The sequence below is a fragment of the Lagopus muta genome, chromosome 11 (assembly GCF_023343835.1).
Source record: "Lagopus muta isolate bLagMut1 chromosome 11, bLagMut1 primary, whole genome shotgun sequence".
In the NCBI taxonomy this organism is placed as follows: domain Eukaryota; kingdom Metazoa; phylum Chordata; class Aves; order Galliformes; family Phasianidae; genus Lagopus; species Lagopus muta.
Window position 1 is genome coordinate 3,334,572 of NC_064443.1, and position 27,266 is coordinate 3,361,837.

The 27,266-nt window shown below is 38.6% G+C and overlaps 2 protein-coding genes across 4 annotated transcripts in view; one reads left to right on the forward strand and one right to left on the reverse strand.

Moving 5' to 3' along the window:
* The window catches only part of LOC125698994 (centromere protein P), a 119,986-nt gene that overhangs the window by 50,736 nt on the left and 41,984 nt on the right, over positions 1–27,266 (reverse strand). The window lies entirely within an intron of this gene.
* On the forward strand, positions 558–15,951 carry ASPN (asporin). The gene is made up of 8 exons (XM_048958021.1): positions 558–869; positions 6,505–6,775; positions 8,457–8,569; positions 10,229–10,442; positions 10,806–10,916; positions 12,290–12,383; positions 13,406–13,544; positions 14,726–15,951. Exons 2-8 carry the CDS (start codon positions 6,529–6,531, stop codon positions 14,921–14,923), a joined length of 1,116 nt encoding a protein of 371 aa, XP_048813978.1. The 5' UTR covers positions 558–869; positions 6,505–6,528; the 3' UTR covers positions 14,924–15,951.

Genomic DNA, 27,266 nt, shown 5'->3' on the forward strand with positions numbered 1-27,266 from the left:
TACTGAGGGCAAACAAGGAACAGCTCCTTTTCTAAGCACTGTGATGTGCACGGCAGCACAAACAACATAACTCAGTGCAAACTCTCGGAGACTTTGTTTAAAGCAGCTCACAGCTCCAATCCTAGTCACAGAGCACAGCAAATACTGCCTCTGTTTTACAGATCTGCTTAATTTCTCATATTCAGTAGAGCTAGCTACATTGACCAAAACAACCTGATCTGCTTTGTGCATGCTTGAAACCATCTCGCCTAGACAGATATGTTGTACTGAAAGCGAGAGCAGTACTGATATCTAACTGCACAACAAAGTACCAACGTGGTACCTTCAGAAGGCTTTGGCAACACATTTATCACTACAAGCTACTGGCTCACCCTGCCACTGCTTAAAACTTTATACTTTTAATAGTGCCACACTTATAGAAGAACAACAGCAAATGTAATCAAAAATAAGCGTGATTCCATAGCAGGAATGACCTGAAATGGACCTCACTGTACTTCCAGTGGCCTGATGTCAACTATTATTAAACTACAGGTTTTACAAAGTCGTCCACTAGACGTCTAGAGTTAAGCCAGAAGTTTTGGCTCTCATACAAGCAGTGATGAAAAACATATGAGTGGTAACAAGTCGTCTTAATATCATTCTTCAGTACTAAGATGGGCTAATCTGAAGCAGCAGTTTACTCGGGTGTCACCCAGGGTGCCAGGAGGATCAAGAAGTTTGCAAGTGGAATTTTTCTTTATACCTGCTTTGCACTTCACTGCACTCAGTCTAACTTCCTTTCCCTCTTTTTTTTGTAAATGAAATAACTGGACAAAAAGATCTCAGGTGGATTATCAGAGTGCTTCTGGAAGAACTATCAGACTTGCAAGGTATGTCCAGTTTGAATACCTACTATATTTGTATAGCAATAAGGAATTCAGCAACAGAATACTAGCCACTATGCAGATTAACATCAATTAATTTAGAATAAATACCACTTCTTTATGGAACATATGAAAACCTACTTTGCAGCTGAAATAATTCTGTGATTACTACATCTGAGCTGCAAAGCAAAAAAAAGATACAGTGAACTATTTAACTATTAAGGACTTCTAACTTCTTAACAACTGCTAACAAGCATTTTTCTCCAGTTATTACAATCTCTGAAACTCAATTCTATTTTATAACAGTTCTAACGTTTACAACTTACTATTAACTATCTGAATTTAGGTATTCGAGGAGGGCTGCTGTTAAGTAAAAAATCAGAAAAGTAATTGAAATGACATTTTAAAGCCATAAGCTTCTCCGAATGAAAATAACTTTAAGAACTCTTAGATAATGTTTAATAACATGGGTGAAGCAGCGTTTTCTATGAAAAGTAAATACTCACCAAACACTGCTTCTATTATAAACAAGCTGTTAATTATTGAATTACACAGTTTCAAGACTGGACTGTTTCTCAAGAAAATAATTTTTCAGTAATCCCACTGGCAAAATATTGCCTCCTGTTTTTCTACAGCAAATTGCTCAGCAGGGAGTAGACAAAGAGTTAAACAGAAACTCATTTATTTGTGGAACGGGACAATGACTAATAGAACCAGAACTATTTTTAAATAGAGCTTTCAAAACAGCAGCGGTCTTGCCTTTCTTTGGACAAAGTCTGTGCACAGTGCAATGATGCGTGTTATTAATGAACACGGGGATTTTTCTCTGACTCTGTCAAGACCACCAGCGTGCCACTTCAACATTTCCTTTTCAGAAACAGTGCCATAGGAAATGTGCCTTCCTACACTGCTAACTGGGTTTTGTAAACACACTTCTTAGTTTCACGACGTTAAAACCTTACCTATTAACCACTGCAGGTTGTAAGGGGTAAGGCAGCAGAGGCAACACATTGCAGCAGTGCCAAGGAGCTCAGCCATCTCCTACTAACAGCCTTAGTCTGTCCCCACGAGAAGCTTTTCCTCCCATTACTCACGTTTATAATTCTCATGTCACAGAACTGTTGCATGCTTATGTGGGAATTTCCCAGGCAGTCTGTAAGTGGCTTTAATCCCATCCCATACTATGACATCACCTGTGTTTAATTTGGTATAAATGTTATCCTAAATTAACAATAGAAAAAGTTTATAGCTTCCATGTGCTACTTGGCAATCTGTGTTTTAATCACCAGATTAGTGAGGATAAGTATGTCACAGCAATTTAGGACTGTTAAATAAAGTCTTACAGCATCTCCACATTCCCCACATGTAAAATGTACTGTCTGCGTTCCTTTACCTCACTGTGAGGTGGCTGATGTTCCAGTGAGAAGGTGCTATTCAGAAAGAAACCGAAGCAAAAGCAGGACTGCTATAAAAATATGTAAAGAAGCAGCTGAGCCCACCCTGAATTCACCACATTCTTTCTTGAACTCATCTACAATTCCCCACTGATAAAAATGAGAATGAAGAAGGGCAGACTTTGTCTAAACAGCAGTGAGTGTTCAATAAAACACCCGAGCCCATCTAGCAGCTGGCACATGTCAAAAACGTTTAGCTCACTCTTCTTCTTCCCTGTCTCCCTGTTAACATTCCTTCCCCCTAACCCGGCTGTTCCCACCCATTTCTTTGTGCTGACTTTGACACCTGGACCGATTCTGTTTCTTCATCTGGAAAGAGTGTGTTGGATTTTACTTTTTAAATGACACGAGTTTTCTGCTGGTTTAGTGAGTTCAATCAGCACAGTGAGCAGACTGAGTGAAAGATCTGGTAAGAGAAAACAGCATTTGCCTGAAAGCAGAAAGAGCCTGAAGTGGCAGCAATACACCATTGGAAAGCTGTATTCATGAGCTGTGTTTTCTGGAAGAAATTAAATACTTCATAAGTTTATTATGGTAAAATAATCTTTAAGAGTTAAAGAAAGATTATTACAAATGTGAATTTTGGGCTTCAGCTTTATTCATTCTCTTACTCTTTAAGTATGCAGAAAGTTTGTGCTAGTGCTCTGCAATGTGCTACAGTCTGAACATTCCTGCACAGACCTGTAACAGCTACTTACTGGGAAACTCAAGAGCACAGCCAAGAAAAAAAAAAGAAAGGAAAAAATCACTTAAAACCTCCATAAAATCCCATGTAGTTCTTCAGCCAGTACCACCCTGCAGTCAAACTTGGTTGCTGCTGCTAGCTGCTAAGTCAGAAAGCAGTAAGAATCTCCTAATGACAAAATGGGAAGATCACATCAGGCAAAGGCCTTTCCTCTTTGCTTAAAAAAATGGATCACATCTCAGGCTTTGTTTTGCAAAGGGACTTGTGTTCAAGACATTTAGCTCACAGGACTAACATATTTTGCCAGTGGCATAATACAACATTACTTTTGTACAAGTGTTTGTGAGCAACAGCTATTTTTCAAGAGCTGAATAGGGCCATTGCTCCAGTCACAATCCTCAACCTTTTCATAGCTTGAAGTCTGAAGTCATGTTTTTTAGTATCTGAGAAGAAAAACACAATCTGTTTGCTATAGGTACAAGCACGGAAATTGATTTAAGTGGTTTCACCAGCCAACTTTGTAACACCAGATCCAGGGCAGCATGTCACAACAGGCATGAAAGATTATTATTTGACTACAATAAATTTATATATACAGTGCCCATCAGAACTAGAAGCTAAAGAAGACTTAGAAAGTAGGTGTCCCAAGGTACAACGAACACTTGGAAGCTTGGCATCCTACACACAGACTGCACTGCACTGAGCACAGCACAGAGGTCACTCACTCAGCACCTAAGCATCCAGAGGGAGACCAGGCAACCGCCTGTCTTAGAGAACCCAGCCATTAAGGCACGCAGCCAAGAACAACTCAGGAGTCTGAAGGACCTCAATCTCCTCATCTCATCATTTTGTATGTGGAACTTTTGACTGCTTTGCTTCAGCAGAAGACTAATAGGAGCAGAGAACCCAAAGGCGTACACCAAACGAGAACGCAGTTCTCTCCAAACAAAAAATTGCAGGTTCCATATCTTGATCTCCACACCATTTCCATTCAGAGACCCTTTCAAGAGAACAAATTGCTCAGGATTGCAAGTGCAACTATTGAATTATTTCTAAGTGCACTGAAACAGAACAGAATAAAAGAAAACATGGGAAATATATATATGTGAAGCTTCTTTTAAGAGACAGTTAAATGAGTAAAACATACGATACTCAGATGAGCTCTCAACTAGGTTACAATAAATATTAAGATACAATGTATGTTGTGCTTGTTTTCAGATATATTAGAGAGGAAGAGGTCACTTTCTTCTTTTTGAGGAGAGTGGATTTTGTGTAATCTACATATTGGTAACCTTTATCATTTTAAACACCCTGAAACATACACAGCTACATGAGCATCGTGCATGCAGTACACAGCGTTTCAATGTTGCTAAGAACTATGTACAAGAAACGTCAAAATCCTGTATATAACACAAAACTGACAAATCCTAGAACTCTGAATAAGTCAACTCAAACCACTGCACAAATCAGCACACTGCTTTTGCTGTGATTGAGGGCTAAAGAAAAGCGCCTACAGAAAGATATATGTCAGCTATAAACAGCTCAGTGAGTAACTAGGTGTATGTAATCAGGTGATTCAACAACAACTGCCATCCATTTAGTGCTTCCCTAAAAGAATATACGATAGTTTAAACAGAAACATCTTTATGACAGGATATGCATAATAGAAGTTACAGCTGCCCCTCTTGGTTTGCACAGTGTCCAGTAAAATCCAAGCCTCTTCCTGAATTGTGCTTTGATTTTTTTTTAAACAAATGGCATAAAAAAACCCAAAACACTTTATGTACTGTTTGTGATAAATCCCCAAAACGCATCCAGAAGAGAAGTTTAGAGAAGCAATTAATTCCTCAGTTTCTATTTACTAACATTTGACTAATCCCCATATGAGACTGAAAACATGCAGGCATGCACAGCTAATGAACTATTTCAAGGTGACAAAACTAATTTCTTCCATAAATACTACTCTAAAATCGTCAATTAAGAGCAGCAGCTAATATCTCCCAACAAGAGATTGGCCTTTTTGATCATACGTTCCACCGACCCATCAGAGCTCCTGTGGTCCGAAGAGATCACTTCCCTCTCTTCTGGCACCTGCTGTGCTCATAGGGTTTCTTAGATGCTCCAGAGGAATTTCAAACCTATATCCTACATGTGGAAACAAGTTCATGTTTGCTAACAAAACTTAAAAGTATTTTCTGTAACCTCAAGGTAAGAACATCCCGTACAAAGACAGGTTCTGAGGTCATGCTGACAACCAAATTCCCATGTACCACTTGTATGGAGGTTGAAGAAATCATGGAAAAGGAGAGTATGAGACTCAAATTCCAACCCATATCATTAGGATTTGCAATAGAAAGACAGAATTTAGACTGCATTGGTTTCAGCCTTGGTACATATTTGCAGAAGTAAAGTGAAGCCAATAGCTCCTAGTAGATGACCAACTTCCCTGTAGCACTGGATGTTCTGGTTGTAAAACTTTAGTTACTTGCTTGTAGAATCTAAATGATGTCTATGATCACTGTATTTTCTCTGAAAGTTGCGAAACATTCTGAGGCAGTTCTTACTACCTCTATTTCACAGGTTATCTGGGTCAATGAAATCATTCTTAGAATAAAAATACAGCACGCAGAAAACACTCAAAGGCTTTGAACTGTGGACCGCCATCATCAGTAACACAATGTTATGTAGTTAAGGACTGGACAACTCAGACTCCTGGTTTTCTCAGCCAGTACAGCTAAAAGAAATCTGGTAAAAATCCATCTCAAGAGAAGCAGAAAGAAACTGAATGAGCAGCTGGAATAGCAAAACATTTTTCCATGTTTTTGTAAAGACAAATCTTTTGAAATCCTCGGTAGGCTGTGCATTCCTCAAGAACATCAGACGAAAAGTAATTATAGATATCTGACATGGAGCTTTCTGCTTTGGAGGTGCCCTAAATGATCCAACAAGTATTTAACCACAAGTGTCAAGACTGTAGAATAAATGGTGTTTAAGGAGTATCCCGATGAAAGCATTCTGTTTGCTTAATAAATATCTCCCAATTTTCTAGAAACAAGCAATGCACACATGTTCTTATACCTAATTAAAAGTATTTTTCATTAAGAATTAATACAACAACCCCAATTTCAAACTCTAGTAAGATTTGCTACAAAAACTACACTTTTAAAAGCCTTAATTTCAGAGCCTAAAGTAAATGATGAAACTATTTTTGAAACTGAACTAAGAGAGCTTTGATGGGACATTAAAGTCTGATGAATTCCACTTAAATTTAATATTATTTTCTTTTCATTTTCTTATTATACCAATGATTTCAATATTTTCATGCTTCTGAGAGCATTTAAAATATTTAGCTTTTACATAGTAATGTTCAAAACAGACAACAGATTTTTCTGGACAACCAATTGTAGCAGGAAGTGAAGACAACAGTACAATACTTTTGTTTGCTGTTTCACGTTCACTGACTCTTGTATCTGGGATTTTCCATTTTCCTTTTCTATTTAAGGTCACCCATCCTGATTAAGACAACATGAAAGAATACACACTCCTCCTCTTCTTGGCATTGTGCTCTGCTAAACCTCTCATTGGTCCTTCATATTTTACACTAAAGAATATGATGCTCCAAGATATGGAAGAAGAAGATGAAGATGATGACGATGACAACTCTCTGTTTCCAACCACTGAACCAATTATTCCTCTAATCCCTTTTGATCTATTCCCAACGTGCCCCTTCGGATGCCAGTGCTACGTGAGAGTTGTCCACTGTTCTGATCTAGGTAAGAGTTGTGCTGTCCATTTAATTCTCCTTTGCAAGACTGTTTTTAAAGGATGAATTCTCCAGCTCCGTAATTTGCACACCTTCACATATTGAGGCTGTTTGTTCTGGATAAGGAAAAGCTCCAGGGAGACCTGAGAGCAGCCTCTAAAGGGACTGTAAGAAGGAAAGGGACAAACACTCCAGGAGGGTGTGTTGCAACAGGATGAGGGAAATGGTTTCTAATTCAAGGAGGGGAAATTTAGATTGGGCATAAGGAAAAAGTGGTGTTGTTGTTGTTGTTATTATTATTATTATTATTATTATTATTTACAGTGAGGCACGGGCACAGGATGCACAGAAATGAGGTGGTGCCTCATCCAAGGTGAGGCTGGAGGGGCACTGAGCACCTGATGGAGCTGCAGGTGCCTGAGCTCATTGCAGGGAGTTGGACTAGATGGCCTTTAGGTGTCCCTTCCAACCTAATGATTCCATGATTCTTTGTTACTATACAGCTTACATTTCTTTTTTCCAATCAGGATTGCAATAATAATAATAATAATTATTATTATTATTATTAAAAAAATTTAAAAAAAATTGATTAAATGATATACAAGAGGACAAGCAGAAAAAATTCCCCCATCTTTGGTTTGTACTCAATAAATTACCCTTGCGCCAAAAAAAGGCTTTGGCTAAAGAGCTGCTCCATTCACAGCTACAAACAAAGGAACAGTTCAAACATCAAGACATGACAGCAAAGGGAAAAGCAGCCATAAGTAAACCATAACTAAGTTATAATGCAAATATGCAAGTGGGATACCAATTATTTGCTTAGCTTAACTCCAGTTACAACTGAATGTCACTGCTAACAAGATTTTAAACTAAGGCCAATCTGCCACTGTTAATGTTACAGATACATATTCATCCCTAATGATCACAATTCCTAAGTATGAATTCATTATTAATTGCTCCAGTTGGAATTAGTCCCACGGAAATTTTCTGATGATTTAGGGTAGCCAAAGGACCAGGATTCCAAACTTAACCCCAGGCTCTTCCCATCTTAGAAACACTGAATCCAAATCCTGTGTTCTTGCGTTCTTGTGTTTGCTTGTTTCTGAATCTGCCATTATTAAGCAATACAAACAAGCAAGTTGCTATCCCTTCGCTGGTCCCTCCTGCTGAGTCAGGACCTTGGACGGCATGAACTGGAGCAGCTTTGTAATCAAACAGGACTGGGGAATTTATGTAAGTGATAACTGAGTATTGGAAGCTGAAACATCGTATCTTGGCGGGTTACATCAAGAACACACTGCTCAGCCCTGACATTAACGCATGGCAACGCGAGCAACTGGGCTGCTCCAGCAGATACCGAGGGCAGATGCAGAACAACAGCCAGCAGTGGAGCAGGTATCTCACCACGCCACAGGAACAACTTCGCTCCTAAATACAAAACAGCCATTGCTTGTCTGAGAACAAACTGCTCCAGCAGCATGTAATGAGCACCCCTTGGAAGCTTTCCATCAACATGGGAATAAATTATCCCACTCATTTTGACATCCATCCTCACATAATCAGTTCCAACCAACATCAAAGTGTTCTCCTCTATCTTGTGCTTTAGCGCCGATTTTTCTTTCCCGCTTAGCAGTTTATTTCTTTGGATGTGCATAATGCAATGTTTCTGTTTCTCTCACGTCCTGAAATAGGTTTGACATCAATACCTCGCAACATTCCACCAGATACCCGCATGATTGACCTTCAGAACAACAAAATAAGAGAGGTCAAGGAAAACGACCTCCAAGGACTCGCATCGCTTTATGTAAGCTTGTTCTTTTCTAATTTTGAAATCCTATTTAGCAATCTTAAATATCTTTATACTTTTAAAATATAAATGGCATTTCTCTTCTCCAATAGCATCCAGAAAAATGCAGTCCAATGTCTGCATGCTGGCTGCACAGGCATAGTAAGAAGTGAATTTCTTTGAGTTGTAAAAGTTAAAAGTCCAGAAAACATACCATGTATGTATCACCAAAAAGATCCTCAAGACTTATTCAGTTCTAGGCACGTACAAGAACACTTCCTACATTTTAAAGGCTGCTCAGATGTAAAAGAGTAGAAAGAACTCACTCTCAGAAAGCACAGATTGCATTTTCCCATGAGAGAGTATCTCCAAAAGCAAACAACGCACAGCCAATACATAGAGCACTGAGCTTACATACCCAATTTTCCTGAACAGAACATAAAGCAGTACTGAATTAGCAAAAAAACCTTTGTGCTTTTCAATGCATTCTTCACATGCTCAAGTTATGCATAGAGATAGACTTTAAAATGAGTAGCAGGAGCAACTGATAAGTCAAGAAAGTTACGGTATGCAATATAGAGAACAAAATAGGCTCAAAGACCCATGAAGACGGGTTGAATCTGTTCTGGAGTACAATCTCCACCAGATGTCACTCTAGATCCAGTACCAAGGAGCACTGACAGTTACAAAATTTTCACTGTAAAAATGAAAAATCTGTCCCACAAATCATAACATGAAGATCTATTGAATTTGGCACATTAGAAAGACATGAAGTACACATCAAAGTAACATCAAATGAATCCTTTTTAGTGATATTTGGTTTTGAGCAAGAATGTGCAGAGTGTGTCTACCCATGAGCTTTCTAATTGCTAGGAAACCAGAAGTGCGAATCATATTGATGCACTGTTTGGAACAATAAGTTTCCAGTTCCCCTTAAGAGTATGAAGTCTGGATACAGAATGGTTGGACACTTATGAGTGGGGTTTATAAAAGCTCTAACAGAAACAAAACTTCCAGTGACAAAGAAAAGCACTGGAATACATCAGGAATCCCCACCTTATGCACTCGAGTCACCACTTAATTATGTGGTAACTAAAAACTCCGAGCTGCTTTGATTTTTTTCAACTGTTACTTTGTGATTATGTGGCAGGAATGAAAGCAATTTTTAGTTAAAGCAAAGTTTATTTTGTACGAAATGTCTGAGCATTGGTCTCCTTAGCAAAGCCACAGATGGCAACACGGATTAGGAAGGAAGCATTTCCTGTTTATTTCCTTGAGCTATTCCCATTTTAGCTGGAAAAAAGATTAATTCTGCTTTGCTCCAGCTTTTTTCACAACTCCAGGGAGAAGACAAATTCCCAACAGCACAAAGAAGTGAAAAAAGAAAAGCCCAAACAAAACAATTAGCCAAACAACTCCCTGCCTCCCCTCAAGAAAAAACTGAACAAAATCCACTCTTGTAGAAATAGAAGCGTAGAGAGGTGATCCGCCATGCAAAATGATTATCAGATACCTTGCCACTTGCTGGCTGTGCTATCTCACTACAAGTTCTGTGCTGGAGTTTGGTATTTTAGAGAACTGAAACATTTCATTGTTTAACTATACCTCAGATTTAAGACTTCATCATCATAACGCACCGCTATAAGTTTTCCGTGTTGCTCTTCCCACGTGTCATAGGCACTTGCTTTGAACAACAACAAGATAACCAAGATCCATCCAAAAGCCTTTCAGCCTACCAAGAAGTTGCGACGACTGTATTTATCTCATAACCAGCTAACTGAGATCCCAACAAACCTACCAAAAACTTTAGCAGAGCTCAGAATTCATGCTAATAAGGTTAAGAAAATCCCCAAGGATGCATTTAAAGGAATGAAGTCTCTACACGTTCTGGGTAAGTCTGAGCAGAAAAATAAAGTCTTCACTGAGAAATTAATATATTGCATACAACTTTCATTCAAACATTTCCTCAGCGTGGAAATTCATCTTAAAGAGATATTCATGATCATCATCACTTGAATTCTATTAGAGGTTGCTACAAAGGTAAAGTTCCTGGTAACCTTGCAAGCCTAGTTAGACAGCCTTTATTCGTTGATAGGTTTGCACCACCAGCCTGGGAACAGGTAATCAAAGTTACAAACGAATAGATTTCTAAAATATTAACATTCATTAATAAAATGAAATCAGTTAGCTATAACCTAGTTTAACATACATAAAATTCCTATGCCATAAGTATTTTCTCTTCCCTTCTTGACAGAAATGAGTGCAAATCCTCTCAACAATGATGGAATAGAGCCAGGTGCTTTTGAAGGAGTAAATATCTACCACATAAGAATTGCAGAAGCTAAATTAACTTCAATTCCTAAAGGTACATTTTGTTTTACCTTATCTACTTTGCTTTTGCCAGCATAATCTGAAATGCAACGTTCTCACATCAATATGATTATTACAAATTTCAAACATTGAGATACATACCTCCTATCTTTCTCACTTTTCTTGTTCTCAGCATACAGAAATACCCAGTGGTGCATCCCTAAGGCAGACACACGTAGGAACACACAGGGCACAGCCAGGTCTTCCCTTCCATCCCCTTGCTCCAATAGGCATTCCCTTCCTGCCACTGCCATCCAGAGACATTTGTCAGGGAAAGCAATGGGAAACAATGAAATGGCAGCAGCCACTTCAGGGCTTTCACCAGTTCTTAAGACAAGGTATTTCAAGGATCAGAAACTACCTGCGTGCTTATGGTAGCACTATCCCAACACACAAGACATTTTTCTTGTATAATGCCATAATGCCATCTCTGTCACTCACCAGAACAAAATATATATGTAAAATGATTCAGATTTTCTCTTTGTTATGGAGAAATATCCTGTAAGAAAATACAGCATGAGTTCCAATTCATGGGCTCAGGGAAACAGGAATTCATACTAAGATATTCTTCACATATGGCAACTAAGTTTGTCTCCAGATCCCTCTTTCTGCACAAAACTAGACACCCATAACTTACAAACCACACTTAATATCTAAAGTGGACACGTGAGTAATCTTCTCTCAATACTAACTTGGACAGAAACAGCACTCTGTGGAACAGTGAACTGGAATATAAACTAAAAAAACAACACCTATCCAAACATGTCAGTAACGACAGAATGTAAAGCACAGCCTTGCAGTTTCCTGTCTCAGCTGGGGCTACAACAAGGAACAGTAGGAGCAGGGCTCTGGGAGGCAATGCTAAGAACAGAGAGATGTGGTTTGTCTGGCTTGGTGTCAGGGAGCAAACTAGACAAATGAAGCAAAACCAAAGGTGAGATCACTAACTGGATGCTGTATAGAAGGTTTTTGTCTTCTGGCCTATTCACAAAGCACAGAACAGGCAGCACTGAACTGGGGCTATCTGGTTTCACGTGAGGAAATCACTCTGAGTACCAGCATGGAAAAGAAGATATCTGATAACCCATTACTCAGAGAATTCCGAAAGCTTTCCTCACAGACCATTTGCTAAGAGCTACAACAGCACCAATTTAAACCACAGAACATTGACAAGTATTGCTGTTTTGTTCTTTGAAAATGTAACACACCTGTATCTAACGCTCCTCGTTTGACACAACCTCATCCAAGACCCTAACCCTAACCCAGCCCCACACAAAGAAGATATTAAGAATATAATAACTACTCCAACAATTACCTGTTAAATCACTTGTTTGATTTTGCTCACACCGAGCATTTGTTTTTCACCAGATTTACCCTCCAGTCTACTAGAGCTTCACTTAGATGACAACAAGATCACAGCAGTCGAACTTGAAGACTTTAACCGGTATAAAGATCTTCAAAGGTAAAATTTGCAAGCAGAAAGCTTTCACCTGACAAGAGGTCAGTCCTGACAGGACCTCTTACTCAATACTTCCTTTATGAATATGACAATAGAGAACACAAATTTGTAAACGCTTTAGAGTAAGAACTGCTGTAAATAAGACCAAACTTAATATATAAAATATATATATTATATATATTACAAATATTGGCCTTGTTATTGTTATGTCTTACCTAGAATCCTCATTAGTAGTCAAGAATAACATCTGATTACAGAAGTATGAACTTCTTTCTCTAAAGCTTAGTTAAATAGCCTGAAAATTTGGCTGAGCAGTGCTGGATTTTGTATGGAGTAACAGAAATCACTACCAAAGAAGAACTACTGAATGGCTTTCAAATACCTACTTCAGTTTCTGAACAAATTAATGTAGAAAGGAGAAAAAGGAAACTACAGGACAAATGGAAGGAGCAAACTGGCCTAAGCTGTACCTTCTGAATCACCTTTCAAGCAACACAAGATCAAGTTTTGCATAAAAACCAAATTAAGACCTAAATAAGGAAAATGTGGAAGTAGGAAAGATAGTAATACTGCTGATTTTAAAAACATGATGGTAAGCTACAAACATGACTGTTTCTTTACACGATTTTCTGTCCTTTGGCTCTTTATCAGAACACTTTTTATTAATGAATGAGGGTTCTTTTTGTAGCTACACAACTCAATAAAAAGGCATGGTTTATTTCACAAGCAGATTTGTTGGCGCTGATCTTTCACTCTTGGACTAAAGAAGAACAAGTGCAACTAAAACTAGACAACAGCTCACGTCTAATCAACTGTTGTCCTTTAAACAGAGATTAAATTACAAAAAAATACTTACTAGGTCAATGGGAGTTTCTTTCTGTCAAAGGTGAGACTTGATCATTCGTCCCCAGTTGTTTTTCCTATGAATACTCCTGTGAATTTCAGTCTTTAAAACAAAAAAACACGCCCTTGAATGCTGTTGTGAATCTCAATCTTCAATTAACTGTTCCTTGTACTGTTTCTAGGCTTGGTCTTGGGAACAATAAAATCAAAGACGTGGAAAATGGAAGTTTTGCCAACATACCAAGTATACGAGAAATCCATCTTGAAAAGAATAAGCTCAAGAAAGTTCCTCCTGGATTACCTGATCTGAAATACCTGCAGGTCATATACTAAACTTAATAGAAGTCTTTGGGAGTTACAGTTTGTTTGATACAATGCTGATTAGGACAATTAAAAAGCTAATTATCACTGAGATATTTTGGCATGACTCATATGACAAAAATGAATTCAACTCAAAAGGAAGAATAAGCAGTAAAAAAGGAAAACACACTGCACACAGAAAAGATATTTGCAAAAAGTTTGTTACAGTTTCCATGCTAGGCAGATGGAATTTCTCCTTTCTACACTGAAAAAAAAAAAATCTTATCTCCAAATAACATTCTCTATAAGACTGAAATGACTTCATTTTAAGATACATATTTTTTTAATTTTAAAAATTTACTTGTATTTTGAACTAGAAAAATGCTGCATTAAGATGTACTCAAAACCCTGCCATTCCTGAAATCTGGAATAGCAATTAAAAACATATGTAAGATGTCAGACATTTTGGGATGCAGACCAGAGCACAGCTTAGAGAAGCCATGAAGAAATGCACTGATGACAGAACATGAGCTGTTTAGTAAAATCTTTCACCTATGAATATCACTTCCTTCTACTTCTCATTTCAATTCAAGTAAAAGGAATGTTTTTGATTCATGTTTGTGTATGTTAATATAGATATATAACATTGGTTTGTAATTTAAATGTAGTTTAACAGAAAAAAGAATTCTTTAGTCCACGTACAATATTTTCTTCAATTCAAAATTCTACTAGCACAATTTTCTTACTAAATTAAGCTACATTAGCATTAGGCAGCTAATTGTGCAACCATTCCAACAAGTCTCTCCCATTACCAACTTTTCTAGAGAGTATTTCTGAAATGCATGAAATCAGTAAGAACGAACATCATAGGGGAATACAGTACTACAGCACTGCAATCATTACTGAAAGAGAACATAGGGTTGCATTTTAAGAGAATATTCCATAAGAACAGAGTCAAGATCTGACAACACAGTGATAAAATACTGTATGTTTCTTATTTCTTAGCTTTTGTGGGATGGGAGAGATTGTGATAGGTGGGAAGAATTTCCTAAGCGCTTAAAACAAGCATTCAATTCCTAATATTGCTAACAGCCTGCATCCAGCTGATCTTACCACACACCTCAACCACCTCTTTGCTAATGGAAGTGTTTTCCCACTTACACACTGAGCTATCACACTTCACTGTTTTTTTCCTGCTGCAGGTGGTCTTCCTCCATTCGAACCACATTGCAAAACTGGGAGTGAACGACTTCTGTCCAACAGGAAGGAGAAAGAAGAAAGCGTTATACAGCGGCATAAGCCTCTTCAACAACCCTGTGAAGTACTGGGAGGTGCAGCCTTCAACCTTCCGCTGCATCTTAGCCAGGAACAGCGTGCAGCTTGGAAATTTCCTCAAGTGATGCCAAAGTCGGGGGTTACAAAAGCAACCCATCCAAACCGTTTCTACGCTACTTGAAATTTCCTGAAAATGCCAATTTTACAACATTTAACCAGTTAATGAAGTAATCACTATTTCAGACAAAATTAATTAGAAATGATATTGCAGCAGGCGCCACTGCCTTATTTGACAACGTTCAAGCCACATTTGAATAATTTAAGCAGCAATATTTATATCTCATGGAAGGACTCTTGGAATTGAAACTGGAAACTGCGCTTGGTGTTTCCTGTAATAGGTGTTGAATTCTTTAATCACATATTTTGCCATATAATTTTTCACAATAAATTCTAACACTAAAGTAGGAGTCACTTATTCCACAGTAAGGACCTTTCCTTTGCTAAATAGTATCGTTAAAAAAGATGCAAAAACCTACCAGACATTGACAAATTCTTGTGCTGTTTCTGGTAACCAGTAAACAGGCAAATATGCAAGAAGGTGGCACAGCATTAGCACTGTGAGGTCTTTCATCTCTGAACTAGAATATATTTTAGTTTGGGAGATAAAAAATGGTTTTCACATCAAGAATTAGCACATAAGAACACTTAAAAGTTTGTGGTATTTATTCTTGCAACTTGAACGAGGAAATGTCCAATGTTTTCTATCAATATACTTTGATGCACTCCCGATGATAAAAGGATGATTCAAGGTTTATCATATGCTTTAAGCTTAATAGACTTGTTTACTAAACTCTGTAGGCCAGCACAATCATCTTCTCTTACCTATAATAGTTGTAATCATATTTTTCATATAATTTTTTTTCCTTTATATTCTGACATCACACGGGTTAAGAATCCCTCATTAATTTTACTAAGTATCCTAAAATTGCAGAACACAAGCAGATAGCTGGAACTCAACAACCCTGACTTCTTCACAGGTCAGCACAACAGAATTCTCAATCCTGACAGTACTGTATAGAATGGATATTTTATATATCTATTTAGTGTATATTTGCTATTGGGATTCAAAATAAATTAAATAAATTTAAATAACACTTGCCTTTCTATACTTTATTATGATATGTCACATCAAAACATCCAGAGATTACATCCAAGCACCTTTCTCACTCTTATCTGCATTTATCTTACATTTTCTGTATTCTTCCTTTTTCAAAAACTACATAGTCTGCAAATATTAATTTTGTGATGTGATTGTATTAAAAGATTCAACAACGCACTTGAAGCAGCTATGGGAAATGACACAGAAAATAGCAGAAGAAAATATGGCATAGAAAAGAAGCAATTCCAAACTCCCAGCTTTTCCTTCCTTCCCTAGGCACACTAGCCAATAAACCTCAAATCTAACATCAGTATTTTTCCATCAGCTTCATATTTTTGTATTGATATTCTGCTAGTATTACTACGCTGTTGCAGAATTATGTCTTCAAATCAACGTCCACCATTAGCTATGATTCAAATGCCTAATTACTGCAATCTTTCACACTTCCTTCACCCAGCACACCTGAAACTCGTGAGGACCACAGCCTGTATTGGAGGGGGAGGGAGGCCAGGTCAGGTGAAGCTCTTCCTGAACAGACAGCTTTTGTTTTACAGAATTTCTGTTTGCCCTTCCAGAGACAATAACAAACAAACACCCAAAATAAAACTAAGCCCCATGCCTCCAAATCACTGAACACGTAATTCCTGGTTTTGAAGAGGTTTCTAAGGAGCAACTTTCCTAGTAAATACCATGAGTAAAGCAGTGATTGGCATTGAAAATAGTGGTTAATGAATATATAGATTTTCTTCAGGAGTTGGTCTAGTTTACAGTATAGATTTTTTTAGCTAGGGTTGTCACATCATGAATGCAAAGAGCTCGAATTTCTAAACACAGACCTGTGTGAGAACACAAACCTACGTATGCATGGAGAAAAAGGTAATACTACAGCCGTTTTTTCCCCACTAGGGAATTAGTTACAAGATTCAGAAGAAACACAGAACTGTTGCTGCACGCTTCATATAGGATACGTACACCAGCCTTTATTGCAGCTCTGCATTCCCAGTGAAGACAGTCTGAGCCTGTCCATGCATTGCACTTAAAATAACTCCAGCATTAACAAACTAGACAAGAGAAACAGCTAAATCCGTGAAGAACCTGTATGAGATTGATATGGAGCAGAAAGAAAATTGAAAAGAGCAATGGCAGAAATAAGAAACTGAGAATGAAATGGCATAGAAACAAAGAATAACACAGCAAACCCATCAGTCACTTATCCTATAGTAAATAACTGTCACACAGAACATATAAATTCCTTCCCAAGGAGTACTTCCTGTTCATGGTAACAGTCCAAGAGCACATTCATACACTTTGGGAAGTAATAATATTCTGCTAATGATAGGCTCATGAATGAATAGCTCATCGTCCCATATCAGAGAGACAGAGCACTGTCAGTAACAACTGACTGCTCAAGAAGAAAGCAAAGATTCTAAATAAATGCTTATTCTTATCTTGCAACAGCTAGAAAATCTGAAGTTGTTCATGTTCCATTCTCAATAAGCCTTAATAACAGCATTTTGCATAAAATTCCTAAAGATGAAAAATGCCCGAAAGTCAGTAAGTTAGTATACAAAGAAACAAAGCTCCTCTATCTTTTGTTCAAACCACATTTAAAGAAAACTGCCATTGGGTTTTTTAGGTCTCCTTTGGCAATGTGTTTTGGTTAAGGCTAGTTGACTGATCTTAACACAGACTCCAGAACACATCCCTTGGACCTGGACTTCACCTGAAACTTTTCTTGAGTCATGGGTTCAGCAGAGTAGTCCCAGTCCCTAGAAAGCAGTAACTCCTGCAGTATATAAACCTAGCAATTCCTTACAGATACTCTCCTACAAGGTTTCACTAAATTTTAGTTCACTAAAATAAATTTTAGGTCCATTAAAGTCAATAAAAATGGGGAAAGTTTGTAAAAATGTCCCAAAATCATAGAAGGCAGAAGACTGTATACTCTTGATCACATATTTCCAAAGCTTTAAAATCCTGCTTGTTTTCCTGCTCTTTCCTCTTCCCCCCACACAGTCAGCATCCATGGATACACCTAACATTCACAGAAGAAACTGTTCCACTATTTCAGTGCACTAATTCTACCCTCACATTTATTACCTGATCTCTGAAGGACTTACCAATTGCTTACCTTTTCATCACCTTCAAGGCAAATTCACTTAGTTTTAAAAGGCAAGCAACTTTACCTGCCACGTAGCTTACATTAGCAATTCTGGATTAAAGCACAGAAGTTTCAAATGGCTTGTTGTACTTGTCTCCCATAAGACTTGTTTTCAGAGAAAAGGCAATAATTTCTTATGCCATCCCATACCAGTTGTGAGGATGTCTGTCACCTATGAGAAATACTTACATTCAGTGGCCCTCCTCTTTTCTTCACCTTTTAGCTAGCATTTGTGGGCAATAACAACTTACATGGGCATGCTTTTATTTAAAACCAACTGAATGTCAATACAAAAATGCACCTTACACAGTTTCAGCAATCACCTGATCAGAATGATAGCCAGCTATTGCTCACGCACTGATGTTGAAAGGCCACAGTACAATGCATTTGAGTATCAGCACACAGAAAACTGCCAAGAAATCAACCCTACCTCTACATTCTCCACAGATGCTATGGAAAAGGGAAAAAGGGAAGAAGAGAGATTTGCTGTAAACTCTCCTAAGTTTCTTCTTTTAATACATATTCCTGCTACGAATATCTACTTTCCTCTAATTAAATATATATATATGTATACATGTATATTCCAACTAGGCCTTCCAAATTCTAATGCATTTCTCTCTTTTGAACACCTACCAGGTCCTTACGAGACTGTTAACAGATTTCACCAGAGGGTGGCAGCCTACTGTTACCAAATGAAGGGAAAGTAGCTCTAAAGATAAACTTACCAAGATTGATCTGGGATCTGGACAGGCTGGAAAGCTGGGCTGGAGCCAATGGGATGAGTTTCAACAAGGCCAAATGCCGGGTCCTGCACTTCGGCCACAACAACCCCAGGCGACGCTGCAGGCTTGGGGCGGTGTGGCTGGAGGACTGCGTAGAGGAAATGGACCTGGGGGTATTGATTGATGCTCGGCTGAACATGAGCCGACAGTGTGCCCAGGTGGCCAAGAAGGCCAATGGCATCCTGGCTTGCATCAGAAACAGTGTTGCAAGCAGGAGCAGAGAGGTGATTGTTCCCCTATATTCAGCACTGGTGAGGCCGCACCTCGAGTACTGTGTCCAGTTTTGGGCCCCTCACTGCAAGAAAGATATTGAGGCCCTGGAACGTGTTCAAAGGAGGGCAACAAAGCTGTGAGGGGTCTGGAACACAGGCCATATGAGGAGAGGCTGAAGGAGCTGGGAATGTTCAGCCTGGAGAAGAGGAGGCTCAGGGGAGACCTTATTGCTCTCTATAACTTCCTGAAGGGAGGTTGTAGTGAGCTGGGGGTCGGCCTCTTCTCTCGTGTCATCAGTGATAGGACCAGGGGGAATGGTTTCAAGCTACGGCAGGGGAGATTCAGGCTGGACATGAGGAAGTATTACTTTTCAGAAAGGGTGGTCAGGCACTGGAATGGATGCCCAGGGAGGTGGTGGAATCACCGAGCCTGGGGGTGTTCAAGGAAAGACTGGATGTTGTGTTGAGGGACATGGTTTAGTAGGAGCTATTGGGAATGGGTGAACGGTTGGACTGGATGAGCTTTTAGGCCTTTTCCAACCTTGGTGATTCTATGATACTGCACGATAACACAGCAGTGAGCCTCACAGATAATTATTTAGCTGAATAGTCTATTTAAGTACCAAAGTACTGTTTGACTACATTTGAAGACCAAATTCTGTGCCCTGCTCTATCAGTAACGTGTCCAATAATGAAATGTATTCATCTCCACATACATTCCTCCTGCCTCTTTCCCCAGTATTTCACACCACAGCGATACTAAGAATGAAACAAATTAAAAATTAAAAAAAAAAAAAATAAAACCCAAGAAATTTATTAAGACACCAAAATTGTAAAGAGTACAAGATATCATCAAATCATGATTCTAATTTGCACCATTAGCTGTGGGAAGTGCATGCTGTGTAAATCCCAACTTTCATGTAACAAAACATGACCTCCTCGACATTCAGGTTTGAAAGCTAAACAAAAACACAAGCAAAATCTACTAATTTTGAAGCTCCAAATGACAGCTCAGTAGTGAACCCCAGGGGTCAGTGCTGAGTCTAATCTTATTCAACATTTTCACCAGTGGTCAGGATGATGGGGCAGAGTGTATCCTTAGCAATTCACTGATGACACAAAACTGGGAGGAGTGGCTGGTAGACCTAAGGGCTGTGCTGCCATCCAGAGGGATGTGGACTGGCTGAGAAAGAAGGGGCTGATAGAAACCTGAAGAAGAAACCTTTCCCTGAAGAGGGAGAATTGCAAAGCTCTGCACTGGGGGAGAAATAACACGAGGCACACATAAATGCTGGGCCAGCTAGAAAGTAGCTTTGCAGAAAAGAAAGCAAGTGGAATGTGAGCCAGCAGTGTGCCCTTGCAGCAAAACAGCCTAACAGAATCCTTGGCTGCAGTGGCAAACAAGGACAATTCCTTCATTCCAGTGTTGCTGCCTCTGACTACATGAACAAGGAAGCTACAGAAGCCTGGATTCCTATGAACTTAAGTCTTAGAACCCACAGGTTCTTCCAGCTTGTTTCCACCTCACTCCAATACCTCAGCATGTTCTCCTACAGCTCTGTTCCACAGCTGCCACCTGTTTGGCTGCCAAATGACGGAGCTACAAGTATGCCAGGGCTTAGTCAACACGTCTGCTTCATCTTGCCATCTGGCTGCTTGCTCCAAGAGCAAGAATCTACAACTGTTTTTTCCCCTGCTGAAGGACCTATTTGGAGCACTTTCTACTACCCAGCTCTTTTTTCACTGATTTTAAAAACTACATATATATTTGCTTTTACCTTATGTTAAATTTGGTTATAACTGGTGAAGTCAAAAGTTACTGACCTGATGAAATAACTGACAAACCCGAGAGATAAAACTTTCCATAGGAAATCAAGAAGTGAAAGTTTGGCTATTGTAATTATAATAAATGCTCCCAAAGTTTCACATTGGCAAGCAAAGCAAATGGTAGAAATTCCTGAACCAGCATTCCCAAAAGCAAGACAGATGCCCAAGACTGGAGCATATACACAGGCTTTACCCACTCACATGCCTTCACTGAAAGTGATGAAACAGCAGCTAAATCCAGGAGGTTATGCTTATGAAATCCAACACAGCTTCACTATTACAAAATCTTGAAACATTTAACAATTTCCAAAAGGAATTATGTGTGTTCTATGAAGCAATTTCAGCTGTCTCTCTGCAGCTACCAGCATTAAGCTATGTACCATACCTCTTCAACTGCAGTTGGCCATTCACTAGCATTACAATATTTCTTCACAAGTTTAACTTAAACCTAGGTAGTGAAATCATTCAAGCCTAAGATTCTAGCTAACATTTTGATATTTACTCCTGAAAGCACTAAAGTAGTTGGATTGGCTCAGTGGAATCAGTTGAAGCAACTTCAAATTTTCATTAAAATATTGCCTAGTAAAGCTGAACAAATCCAAGATGTTTCAACCTAACAAGTTTGAGTTATGTCAATTTGTTCTCTGTTCTCAGACTTTACAGATATTTTCCTATTTCGCTCTGATTAGAAAAAAAACAAGAACTACTTCACTCATATTTTCTTAAATGACTAATTAGTAAGAAGTAGAAAATGAGTAACATAAGCATTAGTTTTCAATGAAGGTCATGGAAAAGATGAAAATTCAAATGAAAATATTAAGAATATCCCCAATCATCACTGCTCATTACTTTGCAGCCTCAAGAGAAAACTTCTGGTTAAACTATTGCACTGCTGATCCAGAAAAACAAACATCCACCACAGCAGGCAGAAGAAACATTAATGTTTTCCATTCTATTTTAATTTCATGCAAATATAATGATAAAGTCGGAATCTGAAGCCTGTGTTTTGGAGGTTTTTCTTTCCTCCTTTTGTATGTTGAGAACTGAAGATTGTCTCATTTTTTTTCCTTCGTTCTGGGAAGACGGGAGGTTTGAGAACAAAGCTGCTAATAGGAAACATGCGGAAAAGCCCTGGAGTAAATGAAAATCTGACTCAAACTCCAGATGCCACGTATCACATACCAGTGTCCAAAATTATCTGCTGAGATACGCGTAAGAATTACTGTGCATACCCAGTGGATCACCTGAAATGGAGGACAGCACGAGGCACAGGCAGAAAGGCTTTCTGATGTTTAAGTGATTTCCAAAAGAAATCAATGCTTTGAAACAAGAAGCGAGGATGTTTCTGAAAGCTTTCCTTAGCCATCAGAGACTTAGCTCAACAGAACATGCTGCCAGCAGACAGACTTCTTGCAGTTCTTCACATAAAATATGAACAGTTCTACTCAACAATGCAATACTGGATTTAACCATTATGTTGCAATGACTGAAGAGGGAATAGCATGCAGTCAGGTTTGTCTTTCCACACTTTTTCTGTTTAAAATCACAGTCAGGAAAAATTTGAAGACTACAATATCCCTGGAAGAACAGCACTGTGGATACAGTTTTGATGAGAATCCCACACATTTCCATACAGGAAAGTCTTGCTATAACTACGTCCCTGCTATATGTTCCTGTACATGAGTGCACAGCTAAGAAGCCAGGATGTGTTAGGCTAACTGCATACGTACAGATCACCTATGCAGCTTGTGCAGCACATCTCATAAGCCAGATTCATTACTCATTTATTACTCAGCACCTTCACAAAGTATGGTGTCAAGGGGAGAAATGCTGAAACAAATAAGTTCTCTTCACAGTTACACTTGGATTATCTGTTAAATCATCACAGTCCCTCATTAAATTCTGAAGACAGCAGGAAAATAAAACTCTAATTGACTGCTTGCCAAAAGATATGAAATCCCCTGAGGTGCAGAGAAAGCAAGTGACCAGCACAAGCAAGAACTTGCCTCTTAACTGTTCAGCCTGTGTTATTTTCATGCTACAAGTGCTTTTCAGATATGAAGACCAAAGTAAACACTTTCCTTCCAGAAACACTTCATAGAACAGCTTAACTCCCTTCCTTCCTCTTTGTGGAAAAGGAAAGTGGCCTGCCATTATGAAATACACTGTTCTGCCTTCATTTGTATCCCACTTAGGGCCACAAAGAACATTCAGACATCACACTAGCCTTTTTCTTACAGCTCTGTTCAAACCTTGTCTTCTTTCTATTCTACAGGATGAAACAAGGGTCAGCAACAGGACTAACCTTTATCATGAAGACTGAAGAAATCATTTACCTATTAACCTGACCAAGAGATGCTCAGATTCAAGCAGCAGTACAATAACCAACTATTCTGCAAGAATAATGGAAGCAATGTCTGCTCACTTCTCCAGCAGAAATGCAGTAATGCAGTGTTATTACTTGCTCAAAGAGTTTCATAGCCAGAAATCAGTACTTCCACAGAATTCCTCTAATTTTCCAATAACAGAATTTTCATTTATATTTTGCATTACTGTATACAATTTCCATTTAGATGTTAACCTCCTATATATGCTTTCAAACATTCTTATTACCTCAAATGCCAAATCTGATTTTGTGAAGAACTTCACTGTTTATAAGACAACATAGAAAAGGAAAGATAAACAATGTTCAGAGATACAGAATTAAGTACATGCCAGCACAGTGTAATACTCTGCCCTCGAGCTCAGAAAATGCATAATACTATTCTCTAAGAAGAGCCAGCAGAATCTTCTCATAATACCAAAAATTCAGAGATAAAAGACTTAGAATACTTGTAGAAGCTACACTGCATGCAGACATCTACCTCTGCTGGTAAAGCTAATAGCTTTATGTCACACTTGACAAACTATATTTCTATACTGGGGCCTGTAGGACTGGCACACTCTGAACTGAAGACAAAATCTACTGTGATGCCATGCAGAAGGAAACGTGCCTCCAACCTCCATCAACCACTATCACTGCCAGAGTTCATAAAGTGTTCTCTTAAACATGGCAAGAGATTCCTTATTCAACAAATAATCATCAAGATTAGCTATAAGCAGCTACATATACAATAGAGCAATAAACTTATCAGAATATAAAACAGAATAAGCTAGTAGAAGGTTAATAGGCCACTGTTTTTCCTTGAAACCACTGTCAAGGTAGAATCTGTAGGAAATAATGCAATTAGTACTGTAATTATTGTGTATTTTGTCTCTGCTGAAAACTAATTCTCGATGATAAAGCCTTCCAGGAACAATCAGTATTCCTGTTCAGAGCTCAATAAAGTGCATTCAGAATGAATGCAAAATCACAACATTTCAGAAAAGTAGAAACCAAGACTGATTTTGAAAGTCCTCAGCATACTGCATTCTTCTTACTGCTTCTACCCAAAGGAAGAAAAAAACTCATTATTACTTATTAAAAGCTTGTATGATTTAACATAAAGCAATTAAAACAATGCATATTAAAAAAAAAGTTTCTTACCACACTACCTAAAAATCGTTTAGATATTTTCCACATGCACTTTCCTTCAGAGCATACATACATGAAGAGATCTTTAATTACTGCTGCTATCAGGAACGTCTTGCTGCAGTAGTAGCTGTATATCATAGACGTGTATTGCTGCTTCTTGTGCTTTGTGCTGAGAACAGAAAGGGTAACACATGTCTCATGTTAACAGTTCCCTCCCAAAGGCAGAGTGCATAGGAACCTGAGAAGATGAGAATATGTGATTATGGAAAATACATCTGTAAGAAGTGCAATTGCTTCATAGATTAACTGTTCTCTCCTTCCAAAGAGTGCCCTTCACTTACACACTCCAAAGGGTCAGTCCATTATCTAGTTCACCCACTGGCAGTTCTAAACAATTAGACAACTCACGTCCCTGATTGCTTTCACAGCATACAGATTTGTGAGTTCCAGCAATAAGCCTAGTGCTTGGCAAAGGTGTGATGGGAGTTTTGGACAGCTGTCATATGGAGATGTAGAGCATTGAGATTCTTAAATGCAGCTACCCCATGGGCTCGGTTCTGACAAAGTTCAATCTAACCCCTCAATCAAAGCGCTGGCCTCATGCCATCACCAGACTAAAACTCAGCTAAAATTTATTAAGAGAAAAAGCATTATGAATATTTATATTTTGGCTATTTTCATGTATCATATCTATTCCTGAACAGCGATGGGGAAAGGCAACAGTCAGGTGCTGGAAGCATAACAGTAACAAGAACACTCATTTGATTTCCATGGAAGATCAGTAACTAATGCCTAAATCACCTCATCCTCCCTAATGAAATGGTGGCTACCATGAATATTTCTTTGGAACAGGTAAAGGAATGAGTTGTTTTTTTTTTCAAGCAGCTGACTGTAAGAATATTGAACTGTATTGAAGTCCTCACCAGAAGTAGCCAGTAGTCTTTCTTTCAAGAATCTCAGAACAGCTAACGATAGAAGAAACAGAAAGCTTCCCACCACAGACTGATGGGATGAAGCAGTTATGAGACACTGCCTCAGCTCTACCAAGAAGAGGCCATTTCTCACAAATTACTCAGGCAAAGTAGAATAACTTCAGGTTGATTACTCGCCATAAATAAAATAACAAATGTAATTTCACATCTGGTAGAATACAGCTGTATGGAAAAGTATCTTCCTTTAACAGAGTTAAATAAAGAAAATCCAGAAAAACAGAGCATTAACTGGTTGGAAGGAAGAGTACAGAGATCACATTTTTCCTTATAAGTGGAGATGCCAGGGACACGCACAGATGAATGACAACATGTAATAATACTCAGTGTTTCTATGGAAGTTTCCAAGTCACAGTTTCTGGCTGCAGAGAAAATGTTCTGCAGACACAACTCACTGCTTGTCACATTCTTCTATTCTTTCCTGCTACTTTGCTGTCAGCCACTACTGAAATCTGGATACAGGTCTAGGTATACTGAGTTTCATCCAATGCAAGACTCTGTTCTGTCATGGCATGCTCATACACTAGCATTACAAGCTCTTGTGCTACACAAGTAGATTTATTCAACAGTCATTGTAAAAACAATGATTTTGTCATTGAACAAACTCTAAATAACAGAGTAAAGGGAAAGCATCTGCCATCATAAGTACATTAGGGAAATTGCTGTCAGTGAAAAAGATTTTCTTACGCGTGATCATCCAGGAATTGCTTGGCAGATAACCTTGAAAACTACCCCTTGTCTTTGTCATGAAGTCTCTACAGAAAAAAAGCTGGTTTTTGAAAGCTACGTACGTATGATTTGCAGATTGAAGACAACCATGGGAACAATCTGAAGTTGCAGGTATATTTCAGGTACCTTACAAAAATGCATTAAACCTGCAGCTAGAAGTGAACAAACACTAATAAAAAAGATTGATGTAAATTAAGATATCAGGAAAAGTATGAAAATGTGACCGTTGTACCCATAAAGCTTAATATCTTTATTGATTGATTTGGATGAGGGGATTGAGTGCATCCTCAGCAAGTCTGCAGATGACACCAACTTGGGAGGAAGTGGTAGGAAGGAATATTTTTAATATTGTAAACTCCTTATTGTCTGCATTGATTGTTTGACTACTTGCTATTGTAGCAACAGAAACTTCACGAGGGCTAACTCAATGCCCCTGCTATAGAAAAGAAAACCCACCTATGAATGTAACACATGCTCTTCCTGCAACAGACTGAAAGAGTCAATATGTGCAATATCTCCAGTCTAGTAAATCTCCAGAATTATTTTTGAGTTGTTCCTTTTCCTATATTGAACTGTTCTTGGTCAACACATCCTTCATAGGAGCTCCTAGAAAGCAGAACAATTTGTGTAAAACAGACTGCATAAGTCAAGGGCTGCAGAGCTTTCATCATGTAATACCACCTACAAAATGGGAAATAGGTAGAGATCACACTGTAAGGGCCACGTGAGGGGCAGCCATGGCCTCACATATTGAACAGCTTTCCTCTCGGTAGATTGAGCATCATCTCAGCTCTGCAAGATTGTTTATACGATTCAATGACCCCCCCTTTTCTGCTACCTTTAAAAATGCATATTTGTACAGGGACATCATCAGTGCATGACTTTCCACCAAACAGCAGGAAGTCTTTAAGAACTGTTATTACCTGGTACTCTGGGCAGGCTCTGGCTGGACTGAAGGCCCTGCAAAATTGAGCAATTCAGTATCTGATTTTCTAATTAGCTGAGAGCCCTGTGCTTCAGTACCCACATTTTCCAGCCAGCTCTTGCAGAGGATAAATAGAGGATAAATAGATTCTGCAACAATCTGACAATCTG